At 42.2% G+C, this 21,409-nt stretch overlaps 1 protein-coding gene across 1 annotated transcript; it reads right to left on the bottom strand.

Annotated features, from left to right (window-relative positions):
• Window positions 1-345: 345 nt before the first annotated feature.
• fntb (farnesyltransferase, CAAX box, subunit beta) lies at window positions 346-20,654 on the bottom strand. The gene is made up of 12 exons (XM_084559938.1): window positions 20,430-20,654; window positions 19,148-19,206; window positions 15,614-15,686; window positions 14,504-14,595; window positions 12,438-12,584; window positions 10,445-10,528; window positions 8,778-8,864; window positions 8,542-8,671; window positions 5,722-5,854; window positions 4,577-4,688; window positions 4,342-4,456; window positions 346-2,681 (listed from the first exon to the last, which is right to left on the bottom strand). Exons 1-12 carry the CDS (start codon window positions 20,526-20,528, stop codon window positions 2,556-2,558), a joined length of 1,257 nt encoding a protein of 418 aa, XP_084416064.1. The 5' UTR covers window positions 20,529-20,654; the 3' UTR covers window positions 346-2,555.
• Window positions 20,655-21,409: the final 755 nt, after the last annotated feature.

The raw sequence follows: 21,409 nt of genomic DNA, 5'->3' as shown, positions 1-21,409 counted from the left end.
TAAATATTTGGATAGTTCATGTTTTATTAAATGACTTTGCATTATTTAAAAAAGATCCCTTTGAATATAGACTTCTAACATTTATTTATTTAAATCAATCATTAATATCAAACAACCAGCTTATAAAATGTGAGGAAGTGATCATTTCTGGGGTTTTCTTAAATCGGATGAAATAAGAGTGTGGAGACATTAATGTGGTGCAATATCTCTCCGGGTACTCCGGCTTCCTCCCACCGTCCAAAGACATGCTGGTTAGGTTAACTGGTGTGAGTGTGTTGTCTGTCTCTCTCTTGTGTTAGTCCTGTCCAGGGTCAGGTCAGATCTCGACAGGACGGAAAAACACCTTTGGAGGGAGAGACATATCTGGAATACCACATATATGTAGACTGTTGCTACTCTGAGCTGGATAAGTGGATGAAGATGGAGGTATAACTCCGTCTCAATTAGTCTAAGTCTTGACTGTCCAACAAAGGTTCAAAAAAGGCAACTGGACTCAGCTTCTTCAGTTCTAGGGGACTGGTGGGAAGTTTAAGGTTTAAATAGGAACTCCTCCTGAAACTGGTGCAGCTAATTTCCATTAACGATTGGGTACTTACCTGTTGTTGAGGGGGGACTGTTTTTGTCCCCCTCCTCTTCCCTATGAATAGTGCTCTAACAACCCTTGTCCGTCAGAGGCTCCAGTGTCAAGGACTGAATGAGGTTGAAACTTCTTGGGGACAGAAGTTAAAACTGTATTGTAAATAGATGGCAGATTATATCTCAGTCCACCTCCTCTGTTTAGTGAAGGTTTTTCCAGTCTGACATAGATGGCTTCCTTCACTCCTCTTTCAAACCATCGGTCTTCTCTGGCTAAGACTTGGACGTTGTTATCTTCAAAGGAGTGTCCTTTGTCCTCCAGGTGTAGGTGGACCGCTGAATCGTTTCCTGATGAGCCGGCTCTCCTGTGTTGGTATACATGCGTTTATGGATGGGTTGTTTGGTTTCCCCAAATGTATAAATCTGTACACTCCTCACTGCACTGACCAGCGTACACCACATTACTCTGTTTCTGCCTGGGTGTTTTGTCTTTAGGCTGGACCAGTCTTTGGCTAACTGTGTTTCCTGGTTTGAAATAAACTGGAATACGGTGATTTCTGAAAATTCTCCTGAGTTGACTAGTCTGTGTTAGCCCTGCTTTGTTTCTGAATGTTGTATAAAAAGAAAAATACCTAAAAGTATCCAAACCCTCTATCTCCGTCTCTACCATCCAGTCCAAAGACATGCTCGTTGGGTTCATTATTCTAAATTGGCCGTAGGTGTGAGTGTGAATGGTTGTGGATAGGGTTTAAGTGGGGCCTCTGGCTGGGCCACTCCAGGACATTCACACTATCCCACTCTCCTGTGTTGTCTTAGCTGTTTGCCTTAAGGTCACTGTCATGTTGTTCCACACGTCTTTCATTGAGGATCTCTGAGGACTGAGGATAATAGAGGCTGCTGTGCTCTTTGCTCTTGGGAAACTTCAGTAGTACAGTAGCAGTATTTTGTTTTTTTTTGTAGTCTTCCCCAGATCTGTGCCTTGCAACAATCCCGTCTCCCGAGCTCTCCGACCAATTCCTTTGACCTCACAGCTTGGCTTTAGCTCCGGTATGCATCGTCACCTGTGAGGCCCTTCTATAGGGAGGCGTGTGCCTTTCAAAGTCGCATCCAATCGGTTTAATTTGCCGCAGGTGGGGCAACATCTCGGCAATGATCAAGAGACAGGGAGGCACCTGAGCGTGAGGGAATATATTTCGGTTTTTCCTTTTTAATAAATTTGGCATTCTGACTATTCCCCTGTTTATTCCCTAAAAAAAAAAAAAGAGCAAATCTGGAGGAGATATAGTGAATCCTCTGTTTTGTTGGCCTATAAATAATAAAGTAGGATGGCTGAGATTGTGCGGGAGCTGGTTGAGGTGGTTCGTTCATCTGGTGACGATGCCTCCTGGGCGTAAACCTTCAAGGGTTTACTGGGGCACGGCCAGCAGGGAGGAGACGGGCCAGGGAGACCTACGTAGAACTATCTCAATTAGTCCAAGTCTAAAAAATAGGAATGTTTTTGAATGTTATGTCATATAAAGAAATATACCTACAAGAATAAACCCTGGTGTAGTCAGGTTGTTATTTCCATATCTCTGTACCACCCAGTCACCAATGATTCATCTGAAACCAACTCCAAAACATTACACCGTTTTGAGAAGAGCTATATAAAGTTTTATTATCTCGAGTCATACTGAAACCTTACAAAGTTCCACGTTTATGTCAGAGAATGAAAACAACAGGCAGAAATGCAAGCAAAAAAAAAAATTCAGCCCCCACGTCTTGCTGCCCACACATAAACACATAAACCGTTGACCTTTATTCAGCTTAAACTCTAGCAGCCGCTGCCTCCTCCTCCTCATCCTCCTCCTCCTCCACTGAGGGGTCCAACCATCTTGAGGTGCTCTTGGGCTCGTCCACGTCGGACCTGATGTGCCGTCTGCCGGTCCGAGTCCCTGGACTTGGTTAAAGCGTAGTGGCGTCCCCCGCTGAGGTGCCGGCTAGGACTGGACGTCGGAGGACGCGCCGCCTGACGGTCTGTCGTCGGGGACGGGCAGCCGGTGGAAGTGCTCCAAGGCCCGAGCCACCTTCTCCGGACAGATGTTGTAAACCGGATGAGTCGGAGCCTGAAACAAAGAGAGGATTCATATGAAACTATTTGTTGTGATGCAGTATTTTAGTGTTTAAGCTGTTTTATTTGCACGTTCTCTGCTTTATTTTAGCTGCACTGACCCAGTTCTTAATCTGGTGTGGGTGTAATTCTAGTTTCACAATTACAGTTTAACACTTATATCACAGTTAACTGCTGCCACTATCAGATGGGACTCTATTGATTTCTTGAGGACTCCCAGCTATAAAGGATTCAGTGTCTTTCCACTGCACTGGACGCGGCGTTGGAGCGGCATTTATTTTAACCCCCGAGCTGAGCAGCACGTCGGGCAGACTTACTGTAACCAGCTGTGAAGTGACAGTAATACAGCAGGAAACAGGAAAATAAAAAAACAGAACCCACTGCCGGTGCCACTCACTTCTCTTTGTGAAGTCTAACCACATGCCACTAGTCTTTTTCGGCCCCACCCGTCTTCAAGCATCTGTCAGCGCTTCTTCTCGTTTTCCAGTTTATGCAAATTCAGTGTCGTGGCTGGCACGACTTTAAACAAATGAAGAACCGCCTCGTGCAATCTTTAATTAAAAGGTGTTTGGAGCTAAATGCTGTTTGCAAAGATGGATCGTAACAACAAAAAAAAAAAACACTGGTGAAATTATTCACTGCACGGAGGAGAAATTAAAAAGGACGCGGATGCATTAAAGGCAAAATGAGCCGTTAATGAGACTCAGCGACTTCAGTTTTTTTTTTTAAAGGACCTGCCGTCAGGTTTGACATTAAGTAAAATGAATAATCCAAAGAGGAACCAACCACTGCCTGCTCATATATTAACTCAACCTGGAGCTTGGTGTGAACTACTGACTGTAATAAATAAAGATGAATGAACCCTCTGTAGTAGAGTAGATTCAAAGCTCAGTGTGGCGTCTCTGACTCTGCCTAACTTCCAGCTAATTTAAAAACGGGCAAAGCGGTGGAGTTTGAGTGGAGCTGAGGCAAAAAATAAAAACCCACCTGTCACTCAATCAGCAACTAATTCTGCATAAATTAAACTTTTAACGTAATTTAAATGACTCGAGTTAAATATAAATCTATTCCTTGTACTGTTGTCATGAGACCAAGGCGTTTTTATGTTTTGGACCAGTCTGTAAACCTGTTTATTTTTGCTGCTAAGCTGGATATTTTAACATGGAGGTCTATGGGTACTGAACATAGACTGTATATAAATATGGACAACGTGTCCCCACTTCCCTGCACTGGCCAAACTGACACTATTTCCCAGGGATATGGCGCCATCTTGCGAGTTTGGAGACAGAGTCTGCGCAGTACGGTCCGAGAGTGGTGCCACCCGACCACACTTCCTCCAGACTCACTCGTGTATCGTTTAATTAACACTGGGCTCTGCTCTACCTCCACCAGTTACTGTTGTTGTACTTGTGATGCATTTTTATGTGATTAGAAGCTTTAGACCAAGACAGGTGCTATAAATGATCTAAGCGGTCAGAATTAAGGTTAAGGACTAACTAATATCATGCCCAGAATTTCCTCCAGGCCTCAGTCCTCTGATCTTTCAGCTCAGTTTAAGTACTTTGCTGTTACCAATGTCTCTTCTCTCTCTACTACAACAAATCTATTCCTTATTTTAAATGGTCTTCCTCTTCCCTTCACCGCTGCATCCTCACCAGTCTGTTCTCCTCCTTGCCGAGGATCATCTCGTGATGGAGGTCCATGTTTCCAAAGTGCTGCGCCACGGAGAGGCCGCTCAGGCAGTAACACGTGTGGTAAAAATCTCTGGATCTGGAAATAAAAACACGTGAGAGTGACGTTTAAAATCATATGAATCCCATCTGATTGCCGTGCGTTGTGCGTGGTGGTGTGTGTGTGTGTGCGTGTGAGAGCAGATGGTGTGGTACTGACTTGCCAGGCTTATCCAAAAGGCCTCCTGCTGGGTTCTGACAGCACAGGAGGATGTACTCCTGCAAGGCCTGCTGCTCAAACATCCACCGCTGCCGACTCAGCTCGGACTCTCCTGCACAGACAGAGGTCAGCGGCGGTGAGGGGGTTAGGTTCTGTGTCTTTCCAGAGTCGTATATTAAACTATATGTAGTTTGTGAAGGACGTCGTGATTGCTGCCTTCAAGTGGAGTCAAGCTCAGAGCTCACAAATTGCGCCGTGTATCCTCCCAGCGGTTACAGAAAATGAATGAGTTAATATGCGAGTATTATGTCACAGCTTTATATTATATCTGACGCATTTATATTTTCTTCCCAGCAGCAGGTCTTGTCATGACTTTCTGTACACACTTTCTGTGTCGTGACCACAAAGTTCAACTTGAAGGCAGCAGATGACACCTTTGAATTTGACCTTTTGGATACGAAACGCAATGACTTCATCATTCGATCTTTTTAGACATCTGAGTCATACTCTGTCATCGTTGGCGTGCGACACGTCAAAGATAAAAATGTTGATGGTTGACCAACAAAACCCGAAACTCAGAAGATCCATGAGAGAGTTGTTCTGGGACAGACATCCTGACAAAGAAATGGTTGGTGCTAGACGCACAAAGGCGTACGAAAAATGAATAATAATAATAATAATAATAATAAATTTCAGCATTCATTTTGAGATTATATCATGAGATAGAGATAAAACATAAATAAATAATAAATAAGTAAAAAAAACAACTGCGACTGTGTAGAATGAGTAAACTAGTAATAAATGTATAGAACATAAACAATTAAAACACAGAAACAAGATTATTTTGCTGTGTTATATACTTTAAATTAGTATTTCTGATAATAATCACACACTTTTACTTAAGTAAGGCTTACAATTAATTAATGACTTTTACCCTTTTCATTTTTTTTACTGCTACTTTTCCTTAGATAATTAATCTGAGTACTTTTTCCAGCTCTGATAATCAAGTTTTAATTTCCTTTCTAAAAACATGCTGGAGATCAGACACGTCTCCTTCCAGAGCAGCTCTGAGAACTTGATATATATATAACCCTTTTTTAGTCTTGTATAATGTCAGAGTGTTATGTCTAAACATGAAGCGGTACCTTCTTTGAATAAGGCTCTGTGGAGTAGAGGCAAGATTCCAGCTTGCCAGAACGAGTAGCAGCCGTCCACCAGTTTGTTGCAGCGGCCCTGGAAGCCTCCCTCGAATCGCATCTGCCTGCTGACCACCCACCGCTGAGGAGGAGAGGCGACAAACACACATTTTTAACGTGATAATAAAAACACAGCAGCGGGCTTTGCTGGAGGAAGGGTCCCTCTGAAACGCCGAGAGTATTTTAACTCCGATCTCTTAGTCACTCCATGAATAATCACATGTCCCATGAACGCCACCGGCGACGGAGCTGAATCCCCACAGAGTCACACAGGAGCCAGAGGCAGAGCAGACAGGATGAAGGACAGCGATGCCTTAATGATATTTTTAAAATCGGGAGGAATTTGAAATATCGTCATCATGGAAACTGCTAATTGCTCTGCACAGCTTGGTTTGAGTTATTGTGAAATATTGGCTTTTTCAAACCAGCTGGAGCGTCTCGTCCACCTTAAGAAGAAAGAGTTGGGATGTTTAGCTTATTAATGTGGCTTCAAGGATTCATTTAATAAAAAAAAAAAGTGAACTCAGTGTTTAAATAAAGAAAGAAAACGGTGAGGAGGTGACGGGCCGCTGTACCTGAGCTGTAGAGGGACATGCTCCTTTAAACCTTTAATGTATGGAGTCATAAAGGTGCCAAAAAAATAAAAAAAATAATCTGTAAAAGTATATAAAAATAAATGTGAAAACATAAAAATAAATATAAATAAAAGAATTAATAAATATATTCTAAATACGTAAACTGATGTAGAAATACATAAAAAATAATTTTTTTTGAATATTTTGTAAATCTGGACTTTATTTTTATTTTTTTTAAATAAATTCATGTAAGGGTCAAACTATCAATCAACTACTTTTGGGGGGGTCCTACCTGTGGTCAATTCCTACACACATAAACCTCGTTTTAGCCAATATGAAAACTCTTCTAGAGCTTTATTATTTATTCTTTTATGGCACTACTGTGACTCCGTACGCTATTTTGAGAAGGATCGTCACACAGAAACATAAAATCTGACATAAATCTATACAAAAAATATTTTTCAAAGACTGCCAAGATATTGCACGCGTGCAAAGTTTCGCTCGGTTCTTAGTATTATGCAAATATTCTAAAATTCAAAAAGCTGCTTCCTCGTGAAGTCGCAGGGAAATCTGAAAAGGGATTTTACACCATCATAAATTCACGTGTGCTGCCGTTGAATTTTTATTTGATTAGAAAAAAACAAACAAACAAACAAATCATCCATTGGGCAAACTACACTTTGAAAATTACGTTACTTAACTTCCTCTTTACCTGACAGCTAATAACATGACCCTCGAAGAAGCTGCCATTCATACACAGGCTAATATTAATATTAATGTCAGTTGGAAAATTTGCATCTTCCTACTTACGGTTACTATACATTTTATTTTCTGTGCGTGGATATTGTTTTTGTGCAGATTCGTACTTGCCGTACAAATTCTCAGAAAGACAGATTATTAATAGTCCCCCATAAAAATGAAACAAGGCTACACAACTCTGAGAGAATACATTAAACATAAACGGTGTTGGAAGATGACGAATGGGACTTAAATCCTAAATCACTTGACAGAGAGACTTCATGAAAGTCATTTTGGTTCACACTCTCATCCTGCAGGAAACAAGATGGCTGTCAGCAAATATTTATGTAACTGGAAACTCAGGCTCTTGAAAAAAATATGTTAGACCATTTTCATTTGTTCTCTAGGGATTTAAATAAAGTTTAGAAGAATGAATGAATGAATGAATGAATGAATGAATGACCACAAATCAGATCAAAATCATGGCATATATTTTGGTTGGGAATGGTGAGGTTGCAAAACTCGTTAGTTATTTTTTTAATTCTCAACACTATTGAACAGTCTGGACCCAGGACACTCTTACATTACCTGTAAAGAGGACATACAGCAGGTGAGTCCCGCTGCCACTCATATATCCCCCAACCTGGTGTCATCTTACAACCTCTGCTGGACCACCACAGACCATCTCCCTGGAGCTGCAGCCATATGCTGCCTGTCTCCAGTGACACAGGACGCCTTACAGGGCGTGCTCTGTTGACCTCTGGCTTTGGACGATTGAAAATTACCACAGAGGTTGTTTAAAGAAGGAGGAGGACGTTTAACAAGGCTGCTGGCAGGTAGAGAACAGGTTTTTCCCACGCAAATGTAGTTTAAACTACACAGGATTTGAAGGCTTAGTATAAGATAGTGATGACACTTCCTTAATCGTAAAAGCTTGAACATGCTAACTAAATGGTATCTGTGTGTGACAGATTTATCCATTTTCCTTGAGCTGACGTCCTTAACCCTTTTACACATAAGCCTCAAAATGTCATTCTGGACCTTTTAACTATAAAAAGGTCAGAAAAAGTTCTGTGAGTAGGTGCTTTTGCTCATTTCCTCCACAATACATTGAACTTTTTACTTCACTGCATGTTATAAGAGGAGAGGTGCAAGCGAAATTACCGTAATGACACTATATGGCTGTAAACGTCTCAGCTTTCAGAAACCTTTGGAATTTTTCCAGTAGCGTCAACCATAGCGTAATTACAGGAATGCAAGGTATGCTTGTGCAAACGTGCCGCCGGCGACACATAAGGTTGAATCGCAGGTAACTCATCTGTAGTAGAGGAGACATGGGTCTGAATGGGCGTCCAGCCAAGAGCTACCAGGTGTTTTATATGTGAAATCTCATTTAACTCTATCGCATCTTTGCATTTCTGCAGTGAGCAGCCCAATGCAAAATATAACTGCTCACCAGCAAGGCTTTGAGATCCAGCATATGTTCTTTGCCCAGGATGACGAGAGCAGCCGTGCCACAGAAAGTGTAACCGCCGTGCGCCTCCAAACCCGGCACTCCGCTGAGACCGCCCTCCCAGTTTTGACACCTACAGACAGAGGGGGGAAATAAAAACACAGCCATAGATATATATAGAAGGGGGAAAAAAAGTCTTGAATGATTTGCTTAACAGAACTTTTTTTTTTTCGTCGTACTTAAGGATCCAGCTGGTCGTGTCCTCAAATAGTTTAGGAGTGAGGATGTTTGTGAGCGACGCCACGGAAGCTGCACAGTACGCGCTCCTGTACATGGACAAACAAACATAACATAACATAGCTGATAGAGATCAACTGAAAAGACATGCGAGCAGGAAGCCTGCACAGCTTTCATTTAAAGCATTATCTCTGTAGTATTTTAAGACCGTCAGCAGACCAAACACAAACATCCACATGCTTCTATACGGCATCCTGGCTGTTATGGCTTTGATTTCCTGAGTTTCCAGGGGGTTAGATAGCATATGATGGTGTGTGTGATCAGAAACAGAATTAGACTTGGAGGCCCCAATTTTCTTTACACTGAAAATATAAACAGGTCACAAATTAATCATTTAATTTCTCAAACCGACTGCCCGGAACAGCTGGGCTCAGTGGTTTATTCATTTATTTATTTGTTTTTTTAGCCAACATTAGTCAAACAGAAGTTTTTTGGGGGGACTATTTTCAGCTGCGGATGCGTACACATTTCGGTGAATACTGAAAGCAGAACGGTGTCTAAGTGAATAAATCACAGTGACCTTGTTCGTGGTGATTCAAGAACACGTTATTAATGCATTCTGGTCTTCTTCTTCTTAGATCCTCATGCAGAGCGCTTTTTTTGCTCGCGCCGCAACGATTGGTGGTCGGCTAGTGGATGCTCTAGGCTCCGGTTGCCTAGGTAACCCCCCCTTTCCCGCCTTTTTTTTTTTGCGTATTTCCCATCTTTAATGTTTTCAAGTGAAACGAGAAGAATCGCTTGAATCTGCAACAGAAGCGCTGCTTAGAAAACCGGTGAACGAGGAAGAAATGTTCAAAGGACGTACAAAGAGGCTCTTCAGCTAATCTGAACAACAGCAACATGATCGTCTAGAATAAATGAACTGTAGATCAACTGATCATCGTAATTCAGCAGAGGCCAGGCCTGTACTACAGTTTGAACCTCTGAACACAGACTACTGCCCCCTGCTGGTGAGAAGAGACATTTCCTCCAACATACTGTATGAACCAGCCGGGTTTTTTTTTGGCTTTAGTCTCTGGGATGCGTTTAAGTGCAGCTTCTTGGTCCAGACAGATGTGTCCTCTTTCCTCCCCTAATAAAATAGGGCTCAGAAATGATTACAAAGCCGCTTTTTCTATAATAACGTGATTTTCCAGTGACAGTAACTGATAAGCGAAAAGCGTCCGAGAGGAACAGAGCTTAAATAATACATAATGACATAATGACAGCTCAACACTAATTGGCTTGTCGACAGATATCAGGCTCCCCTGGGACCTTATTTTAAACTGAAAACCTCAAAGCTGCTGAAAAAGAAAAACTAATAATAAAAGCCTCATATAGAATTCAAAGAGAAGAAAACTCAAAGAAACTGAAATCAAACTCAGACGTGGGTTATTCTCTCCCTTTCTATCAGGGAACAAAAGAGCACAACAAATACAAAGAAAAGGGATTAAACAAGAGCTGTCCTACTTGTCTGGTGAGAACACTTAATAGTTGCCGCCACAAAACAACGCACAATAACAACAATGAGGACACAGACTGTGGTAATAAATGCGACTGAGCTGTGTGAAAGTGAAGAAACAAAAAAGAAAGAGAGTGTAGGATGCAGCTTCATCTTCCGTGCTCTCACCTGACGTCCACCTCCCCTCCAACGTGCATCACAAACGAGCCATCTGGTTGCTTCACTGACCATAGGAAATCTAACAGCTTCTCCCTGGAGAGGGTTGGCACAGGGGGGAGAGAGAGAGAGAGAGAGAGAGAGAGAGAGAGAGAGAGAGAGAGAAAGAGAGGTTCGTTAGAAATCCTAAAGCAAAGTCGACACCTGCCGTCTGAAATGAAATGAATGAAACGGGAATCACGACTCGACAGCAGGCATAAGAAATGTCACCATGGGAAAAATGATTTAGAAGTTGAATGAAGAAAAAACACCACAAGATGTCACTAGTCCTGCACACGGGTCCTTTAAACCTGGTCTTAGACTAGACTGTGCTAGGGAGCAATGAATACACAACCTCATGTCATGCAGAGCAACCAGTTGTGCGGCTGCGGGGTCTCTCTGTCCGATAATGTTGTCAGTAATGTGGGGGCACCACAGGGGACTGTCCTGTCTCCCTTTCTGTTCACTCTTTACACCTCTGGGTCCTGCCACCTGCAGAAGTTCTCTGATGACTCTGCACTGGTAGGGAGTATTAGAGATGGACAGAGATAGAGATGGAGGTGGAGTATAGGGTATGGAGCGCCCTGTACTTAGCTGTGGTTTGTTGGGGGAGCAGCACCAGCAAAAATGACATCGGTAGGATCGACAGACTGATCCGCAAGGCTGGTCACGCTATTGGCAGTGAGTTGGAGACTCAGATTTTACTTATATTTTATTTTATTTTATCTTTCTGTTTACTTGCGGTTCTTAAGAGTGTTTGTTATGTGCAACTAAGTCACTGTGACCAAGCAATTTCCCTTGTGGATCAACAAAGTTTATCTGAATCTAAGTCTAATGCTGCGTTCCAGAAAACTGGGAGGCCCGAAATTCCAGACCTCGTACTAGGAAAAGTGCTCTGGAATGCCGCGAGAGGTCCTACTAGTGAAGTCAGGTCAAACCGATCTACCCCGACTTCACTGAGACGCAGCAGCCTGACGTCCATGGAGATGGATGTTAAAACATAATTTACGATTTACTACGCTATAATGTCTCTGCATAAAGTTTTTAGATGATGTGCAGCCTTCAAAAATGAGTCAGACAAAAAGAGAGGAGTTTCGTTGAGCGTCTACCGGAGGGAAGCATATTATCTACTGCTGCTGGAAAAACTTTGGGAGATCTCAATTTCGATCACTGTCAGTAACTTCAGAAACAAAACAAATATTATCTTATCGCGGTCCGCCATGCTTGTTGTTTATGTTCAACTTCGTTCTCCTGGAACGCTCTGAGGTTGCACGTAGCACACTCCCAAGTGGGATGAATCCAACATCCCAGTTTTCTGGAATGCAGCGTAAGTCTAAAGCAGGAGGCTGACTGAGAGCGGATAAGAAAATAGTTGAGGAAACAGAGAGAACAAGGTACTATAGGTGAGATTCAGCTAGCATTAGCTGATAGGGCTAAAGTGTTTCCAGTTGCTTGGCAACGCCATCAGCTGCTCAGTCACCTTGCAGACTTGTTTCTGTTGTTGGTTATTGTGAAAGAAAAGAATGATCCAGATTTTATATCCTGAATACGACACATTTTTTCGGTATCTGTCAGGACGAGAATTATAAATTTGGGTGTTTTAAAGCAGATCTACAGACGCACAATAGCAGATAATCTGGGACCTTAGTATCAAGCAAACTCCCAGATTGTTGACTGTACTAGAATAGGAGGAATCAGGTGATAAATCAGCCCAGAACTAATCTACAATAGTGAAAACCCAATGAGCTATACAAATCTAAGCTATTGCTGGGATCTTGGATTTCTATAATTAGCCAGAAATCTCATAAATATCAGTATTTTGATAAGATCAATTGAAGTGAATTAAGGCAAAGAAGGCAATTTTCTAGATGATCTCAGTCTGAACTGACTAATTATTAAAAAAAGAGCACAATAACAAAATAAACAACTGAAGTATGTGACAGTGGCTGCATGATAGTCAGTGTACCTGTCTATAACATTGTAGGCCTCGTCGGTGCCAATGATGCAGAGAGCGTTGACGGCAGCGTAGGTGGGTGCGAGGTGGGCGTGTTGCCCCGGTCCGCCGGCGAACCCTCCCGTCGGGCTTTGACAGCGCGCCAGAAACTGACAAACACTGGAGAGGAGAGATGGAGAGGTTAGGAATTCATTCAGAAATGTCACGTTTAGCATATCTGAATATACATCGAGTGTGTAGTATGGTAATCTGCACGGGCGGTTGTTTGTTAGGGATTTTGTGACTTTTGATGCACAGTTAAAAGAGCAGAACATTGAAAAATGTACTAGTTTGCGTGCAAAGACAGCTTCTGCTTATTGCCAGGTTTAATATTTTGGCATCTTCTAACTTCTAATGCTGCTCAGTTTCTAGCAGAGGATGTTCAGGACATGAATTCTGGTGTGAATTTGTCAGACTAAAGCCGGGTGACTCAAAACACCTCATTTAAAAACCACATAATGACCAGTTAAAGTCTCCAGAATCATCAAAGCTCTAATTATGCATCTCAGGCTTGCAGACGCTCGACAGGCAACAATACCATCAGCTCATTTCACTTAATCTGACGTGGCACAGACCATCTCAACCACAGTTTCCTTTCCTCCCAGCCTCCGTGCACCAGGCTGCCTCTCGCACAAATGTCCTCTTCATCCTCATCACATAACTTTAAGGATGCCTGGAGCCAAGTGAGTTGGAAGGGAAGCCTACAGTGGCTCTGGCCAACCGGTCCGGTTGCCAACACTGACCTGAGAACAGAGTGTGCTTCATGGGACGGAGAAGGCAATCTGTTGTAGGTTGCATTGTTATAAATCCTTGAACAGGAGTGTGTTTGTGCGCGCGTGAGCACGAGGGCGTCACGTTGGCTCTGAGCAGTGCCAGCCGGTGTGCTGGCACGCCTCACGGCAATAATGAGCGTGGGTTGGCAGCCTGGCGGCGCCGCCCGCTACGTGATTTGCAGAGAGTTACTTTCGACCGGCAGTAATTTAATCAAATGACAATTAGTGGTATTAACAGGAACACTGCTTGGAGAAAAAAAAATATACACACAGTTATACCGCTCAATACTCTCAATGAAGTCCAACTGAAATAAATGTAATGTTTTATATAACATATCTAACATTATACGCCGATCAGCCACAACATTAAAACCACTGACAAGAGAAGTAAATAGCATCGGCCATCTTGTGACCATTCAATGTTCTGCTGGGAAACTTTTGGACCCGGGATTCATTCATGTGGATGTTACCAGACCAGACCAGGCACCCCCACCCCATAGTAATGACACTCCTTGATGGCAGCAGCCATCCCCAGCAGGATGCAAAAACATGAAAAACAGCAGAAGGTGTTGACCTGGCATCCAAATTCACTAGATCCCAAACTGATCAAGTACCTGTGGGATGATCCACAGAGGCCCCTCTCCTCAACCCATAGGACCCAAAGGCCCCCCACTAACAACATCCTGTTGCCAGACACTACAGGACACCCTCAGAAGACCCATGTCCATTCTCTGATGAGTCACAACTGTTTTGGAGGCACAAGGGAGACCTACACAATAATAGGAAGGTGGTCATAATGTTATGCCTGATCGGTGTATATGTTATGCTATTAAATGCCACCGTTGGTTGATGTAGAGTATTGTTCTCCTTCCATTAAATTAAACACAAAGAAAAAGGAGGAGAGTCTGTAAGTGATCAGATCTATTTATGGAAGGAAGAAACGTTTATTCTGGTTTAGTTTCCACTGATCTATTTTAGTGTTTTATTTAAAGTCTTAGTATCACAAGTACTTTGTGACATGTTTGTGGCAGATTCATCAATAAATAAAATAAGTTAATTGTACTCGAAGGGTCGCACACTGATTTCTATTACTGTTTTTGCGCTGCAGCATCATATTTATGCTGTGCTGTAGTGGAACTATGCAACAGGAATAAATAATAATAAAAAAAAAAAAAGTTGTTGGCAGTGCACAGGATTTATCTGGCTTCATTTCTGCCCTTCAATAGCCGTCTAGTTGTGGAGCGAGAGTCTGTGTGCGTGACTCACTCTGAGGCGACAGCAGCAGGAATGGGCTCCTCTAGTAACTCCAGGCTGTGAAGAATCCAGAAGCAAAGCCACGGTCTGCTAGCGTCCAGACACTGCAAGCACGGAGGCAGACAGAAACACACACACACGTCACATGATTAAACGGGCGCAAGATGACCAATTATAGCTGTGAACAGAAGAGTGAGATCGGCCGTTCATGGACGGAGACAAGGGAAGACAAGTAGAGGAGAGGCAGAGGCGGAAAATTACACTTATTTTTGATCATATTTAGCATTTATGATGAAAATAATGCAGTTACATTATGTCTTTAGTGCAGCTCTTACTAAATAAAACACCAACGTCTTTGCAACAGGTAACACAACTGAAATAATAAAGACAAGTATGTCACTGAGCTGCAAAGCTACGATACTTTGTTTTCTCCCTTTCCTGCAGAAAATAAAAAGAATATTATTGCAATACGTCTATTTAAAGCAGAAAGAGTCAATCAGAGACTTGCATACAGTGGTAGAGACTGCTGCTATCCCACAGGTCAGCACTGGTTAATACAAAAACTAAGCTATCACTCTAGTGTCCAAAACTACAGTTCGTTAAATGACCACTTCGGGGCACCGACTCCAAAAGTGACCCCAAAAAAAAAACATGTTTAGAACCTGGAACACCTGGAAAAAACAGTTTTGGTCTTTCTCAATTGATTATAACTGTTAAATTGTATTAAGGCTTAAAGTTATGCATAATTAAGGGCGTGGCTGCTGTGACTGGCAAGTGGGTACCCTTGCAGGTCGCTAGCCGCCTGCCTCAGCTCCACCTCTTTGCCCACTTTTGCAGTAGGCGGAGTCAGACGCTGCCAAGATGGCGACTGACGGAGCCACCACACCTTCAGTTCAGCTTCAAAACCTCTCTTCAAGAATACGATCATCAGGGAGGCTTCCTCCATCTTTATATACAGTCAGTGGTTAAAACTAACATGAACGTGACCAGAAACGTGGCTTGCAGGGAAAACACTTTCATTTAGAGTCTGTATCATCAGGTTTTTTTAAGGAACTAAATGTATCCTATACACATACTGGTGTTTCCTCTGATCTTGATGATATTTATGGAAGTGTACTGTACCTCATAAGCATCTGATAAGTGACGTAAACCCTTTTTGAGATACTGGTAGTGTTGCTCCCTGAACAACGTTGGCCTGAAGAACAAACAAACAAAGAGAACAGGGGGATGAAGTACAAACAGAAAATGTAGACATTCAAGAAAAGGTTCACCTGTTTTAAATATCATACTGTATGCACAGAATCTGAGAGAAACAACTTAATAAAATTATATATATTTTTTTAGAGAATTTGTGTTATTTCAGAGCCTCGGTAGCATAATTAGTGGCTCCTTTGCATGTACTTTCTTATTTTTCATTCAGTTTTTATTAGCAGGAGATAAATGATGGCCTGTAACGACAAAAGACAACAACAGAAACCAAATACAGGTGAACAAAAAGCATCACTTAGAACTGATTCCAAACATCAACTTACTTCTTGTTAAAAGAGGTAGAAAAAACAAATATGTTTGAACACAGATGTTTGAGGATATTTTGGGGAGTTTTGTTCATTTTAAAAGGTGGCAGTGGTCCATGTTGTTTACTTGTCCCTATAGGAGAAATTAGCCTTAGTTTAAAATGAGAAAACGCACAAATGTGTCAGAGCATGGGGGAAATTAAGCATTATTACAACAAAAGAAAAGATGCAAGAATTATGCAATAATGTGGCACACGTGCAAGAAATGCTTGCCAGCCAGAATCCTCATACATATGTAAATACACCGTATGCATGAATATATGAAACGGTGTTAGTCACAAGCCGTTCTCTTCAGCTTTTTAATATTAGTGTGCATGCATGCAGCACAGGAAGCAGCTCTCATGTGCATCTGTAGCTCCCTGCACATGCACACACACAAGCGTACAACAACATATGTGTGTCAGTGAGTCAAACACAACTGACGCTCCTTCCCTCCCTGCCCCATTTTGCTGCCTGCCCTTTCCACACAATGTTCTCTACATCCCATTGTAATTGCACCTACACAGGGTGAGTCACAGATCACTATCTGAGGTCTCGCTGCAGCATCACAACACAACAATCGGAGGATCGGTGCTCGGCTCAAAAGCCGGTCCGCCCACCGCGTCGGGTGAGGGTTCAGCGCAGCTTCCAGGCTTCGGATGAGGGTGCAAAATTGAAAACGTTGAACAGGAAATGAACATGAACCTGATATCTTATAGTTTCTACTTCTAGTAATGAGCTATGTCAGCTCTACCAATTAATACATGCAACATTTGTTTTGCAATTAACGTTTAGTTCATTTTTTTTTTACTTTTGTGTGCATTATACAAGGCTGTAGCTACCATTTAGGACAGAGAGGTTGTGTTCTCAGTATTGTTCGCTGTAGTTTTGTGAGTTCAAAGAACCAGAGAAGATTTTTTTCTTCCAACAGTCGAAAACAAAACATCTGGTGTGCCTGATTCTGAAAGCTTTCCTCGCTGCGCAGTCACATTTTCAACCCCAGAATGGACATTTTTGTGATTTTTATTCGATGATTTATTTAACGCCTTCTTAAATCAGGTTGTCTAGATTACCCACAGAGCAACTTGGCAGGTGCATTTAGCAAAAAATTATAATCTATTAAAAGATTTCCTCTGCTAAAATGATATTTGTGACTTCAGGCTATTGAAGGTCGACAAAATGTTTCAGTAAATGTAAATGGACAGCTGAATATGAATAGATTTAATGTGAAAATAACTATTTTGGGGGCGGCACAGTGGTGTGGTGGTTAGTACGGATGCCTCACAGCAAGAAGGTTCTGGGTTCGACTGTGTGGAGTTTGCATGTTCTCCCTGTGTCTGTGTGGGTTCACTGTCCAAAGACATGCTTATTAGGTTAATTGGTGTGAGTGTGAATAGTGTGAATGGTTGTCTGTCTCTCTGTGTTAGCCCTGCGATAGACTGGCAACCTGTCCAGGGTGTACCGCCTCTCGCCCGATGACAGCTGGGATAGGCTCCATCCGTGAAAACAGATAATCGCAACTAAACGCATGTCCTCTCCTGCTTAATACCATTAATTCTTCTTATAGCACCAAATGCACCTCCCTGACGGCTGCAGCGGCAGCGGCGTCCACGTCCAGCAGTTGTCATAGAAATGAGATGAGTCACCCCTTCGAGGAGCGACGACAGCTGATGGCAAAGAACGTGGGCTGATCAGCGTTTAGATAACAGCCATCACACATCACTCTGCAGCCGCCTCGATTAGCCAACAGCAGGTGTTTGTGATCAAAAACAGCCGAGGCCAGTGAGCAGAGTTCTTGGAAATGCCTCATAATGGCTGTTAATGCATTCAGAGAGCTCTGAATGGATGATTGTCATTGCTATGGCGACCCAACATCTGACCTATTTGTCACCGTGGGCTAGCTGTTCTAGACTCAGTTGTATGTGCTATGAATGCTTTTAAAATATACTGAAAGGAGGTCGGGACATTTTAGTGTCCTGATTTGACGTAATTACTGCAATCTCATGTCTGAATCAAAAGTGGAGCTGCTTTATTTTCCATCTTTTTCAAATATACAAGGTAGTTCCACCTTGCTTTGTCTATCCTGTTCAAATCCAGGTGTCCATATTACCCACAATGCAACTCATCCCTCCAAAGGTCACTAATAAAAAAAAAAACGCAATCTCTGCATTTGTCTGTTCTCTGCGTTGTGCAACAACCGTTCGTCCAATCCCCCGCCACGCGTGGCAGGTGTGTCAACTTTGAAGTTGTTTGAATGTGCGATCGTCAGGTACGAGTGCGTGTCCTCACCCTCGCCAACAGCTCGTAATTACTGCATTTCCTCAAATAAAACCGCAATGGCCTTGCTCTGAACAGGCACAACTTGAACGGGCAACGAAGGCCTTTACAACCGACAGCGCGCTCACAACACAACAGTTTTCAATTACTCGCACTTGTCTGATGTGCCGCCGGAGAACCAAAAATAAACACAATGCAGAGTCGTTCTGATGAGCATGAGTCATATCTTGTTTTGTGTTAGTCTCTCTCAAAGACTTCGTCATCAGGGGGCGTTCACAACCGTTTTCAATAACTGTGCTTCTTTGAATACAGCCGCAATTGCCCTGTAATGAACATGGATGGTTTGAATAAAAACTGCGCTGCATTTGTGGAAATATCGTGCGTCATTAGAGGGACACAGCTCATTGATCATTTACTGTCTTTTGCAGGTTTTGAATGCTGCACTAAAACTGTATTCTTATCTCAAAGGGTAGAAGGTGACGTGTTTTTAACCTGTACGGTACAAAGAATAACAATCATGTTATTTATTCCATGTTTACGGCTATTTCTGTACAGTTTCAAATGACAGGGTGGTAATAATCTCGTCTGTATGGATGAAATATATGCATGAAAGGAGTGTTTCCATGTTGGATGTCGTTAAAACGCTGTTAAACTGTGAATAATATCATCATAACCAAACGGAACAGATCACTAATTATAGCAAAAAATAAAGTCTCACTTTTCAGTTTCATTATGTAATAAGTTTAATTACACTAAGAGAAACACTGGGTGTAAAGATCGAGAGGAATGGTATTTAACCAGACACACTGACACCGTGGAGACTTACTGTGGTAAGCTGTGCTTGTAAACAGAAATGATTTCTTCAATGCTGTGCTCCACTTTCGTCTGGTGAAAAAAAAAAAGAAGAGAGGAGAGCAAGGAACAGTCGTCATGAAGGTCATTCTGAGCTCAGGGATAAACAAAATCCACCTTTAATTAGTGATTCATCAGCCTTAGCAGAATGCAGAGCGGAGGACCGGTTTGTTTATCACGCGCACATTGCACCGTTGCCGATTCTTGTTTGCATTCATTTCCATCAATAATAACTGTGCAGGTTGTAAAACAACACGCAATTATTTGTTGCAATTTTAAGCTTTTGTTAACTTTCACAAGATGACATGTGTAGATTAGCTGTTGAGCTAACCCCATCACAACAACTTACATTTTAAAAAGTGTTGCTTAGCATAGACTGTCCCTATTAAATGAAAAATGTAAATTCCAAAACAATATATTTACAATAAGCTATTACTGACCAATACTTTTAAACTATTATTATTTATTATGTATTAGTATTATATTACTTTATCAGTCAGGCTCTTGTTTGGACAACTCATTTAGACTAGTAGGGAAAGCTGTTATGATTTGCTGCGTTCACGGCACAAAGCTTAAATTGTGAATTTTAACACCTGTAGGAAGAGGCGTTCACGTGTCCTTCAATTAGAAAATATCTACAACATACATTACCCCCTGGGGGCGGGGGTGTACAATAAAGTGTTACTTTGGGAAATACAAATACAAAGTATTGGGGGTCAGCACTATTTTTAGCAGAATGCATCAACACGCATAAACAAAATGTATATTTCCCAACATTAAGTGAATGCAACACATTCAAAATTTGGGGGAAAAACGGTTACTCGTCCTCTCTCGGATGTCTCTGAGTTAATAACTACGGGCCTGATTAAACTGAACTACGAATTAATGGTAAGTGAAGTCCATAAAATATAAATATTGCAGTTTGTATTGGAGCTTTGTTAACGACCTGTCATTACCCAGGCTTAGCTACTTTAGTTAAATGGCTAACTAGCTAGCTTAAAATTATTCAAACTTAATCTACTTAACGTGCAGTGCTAGTTATCTTAAAGCTAAAGCTTGCGACCTCACACTTGACAACAAAACAGAGCTGACAAGAAACAGTTTTTAAGTTTTTTTTTCTAATTAATGGGCCAACAGTGGCTGAATAAAATGTACTAAGTGACAGCTGAATGTCTGTCACACTTTTGAAGACGCGCCTCCAGTCAGAGCATCATGTTAGCATTAGCTACCTAGAGCAAATCTGTGTCTTCGCTCACCTGCTCCACTGAAGTCACCGTCTTCACCCCGTCATCCGTGAACATTTCCGCGGAGTGGTGCTCACCGATGCACCGCAGCGGCGTCGACATACCATCCATGGCTATGGTGACGGGGCGCCCCTGTAGCTGCAGGGATACTGGGAGTGAAAGGAAAGATGTTGGCGGTGTTAGTTTGTTTTGGTAGTTCGCTCACTTTCTCTGGACTCCGCTCGCTTCCGGCTGAGGTTGGAGTGGGCGGAAGTTGCGCGAACGCCTCGCTACGGCGTCTCCAAGGGAACAAACTTCTCCCACTGCGTTTCATTCATTGTAGTGAGGAAACGTTCAAAAACGATGCTCTGGGTTTTGTAAAAATGTTTAAAATTCGTATTATAGTAACACAACAATTGTGATGTTTCTTACGGATGATTTTAGTCTAACGTCGATAGAGGTATTGAGGAGAAACTGTTTGCATTGTTTCTAATATCGATCAGTAAGCGACGCACAAAATACCGGAAATACTCCAATTTAGCCTTCAAAGTAAAAGCTCTGAACGGATTACTGAGACTGTTGATATGAATCTATTCATATTCATAAATTTGTTGTTCAATTCAAGTTTCAGTAAGTCTCATCAGAAACCTGTAGCCTACGTATGGTACAGGAAATCAGATTAGTCAAAGCTTAAGAAACTGTATCACGCATGCCCAAAAAATGACAATACACCAATCAGGCGTAACATTATGACCACCTTCCTAATATTGTGTAGGTCTCCCTTGTGCCTCCTGAACAGTCATCAGCGAATGGACATGGTCCTTCTGAGGGTGTCCTGTGGTGTCTGGAAACACAATGTTGTTAGTGGGGGGCCTTTGGGTCCTATGGGTTGAGGGGAGGGGCCTCTGTGGATCATCCCACAGATACTTGATCAGTTTGGGATCTGGTGAATCTGGAGGCCAGGTCAACACCTTGAGCTGTTATTCATGTTTTTTTTTTTTGAGTTGTTCCTA

Source organism: Chelon labrosus (genome assembly GCF_963514085.1).
Source record: "Chelon labrosus genome assembly, chromosome: 14".
Lineage (NCBI taxonomy): Eukaryota > Metazoa > Chordata > Actinopteri > Mugiliformes > Mugilidae > Chelon > Chelon labrosus.
The sequence above is the reverse complement of the archived record's forward strand: the minus strand, read 5'-3'. Positions and strand labels throughout refer to the sequence as shown.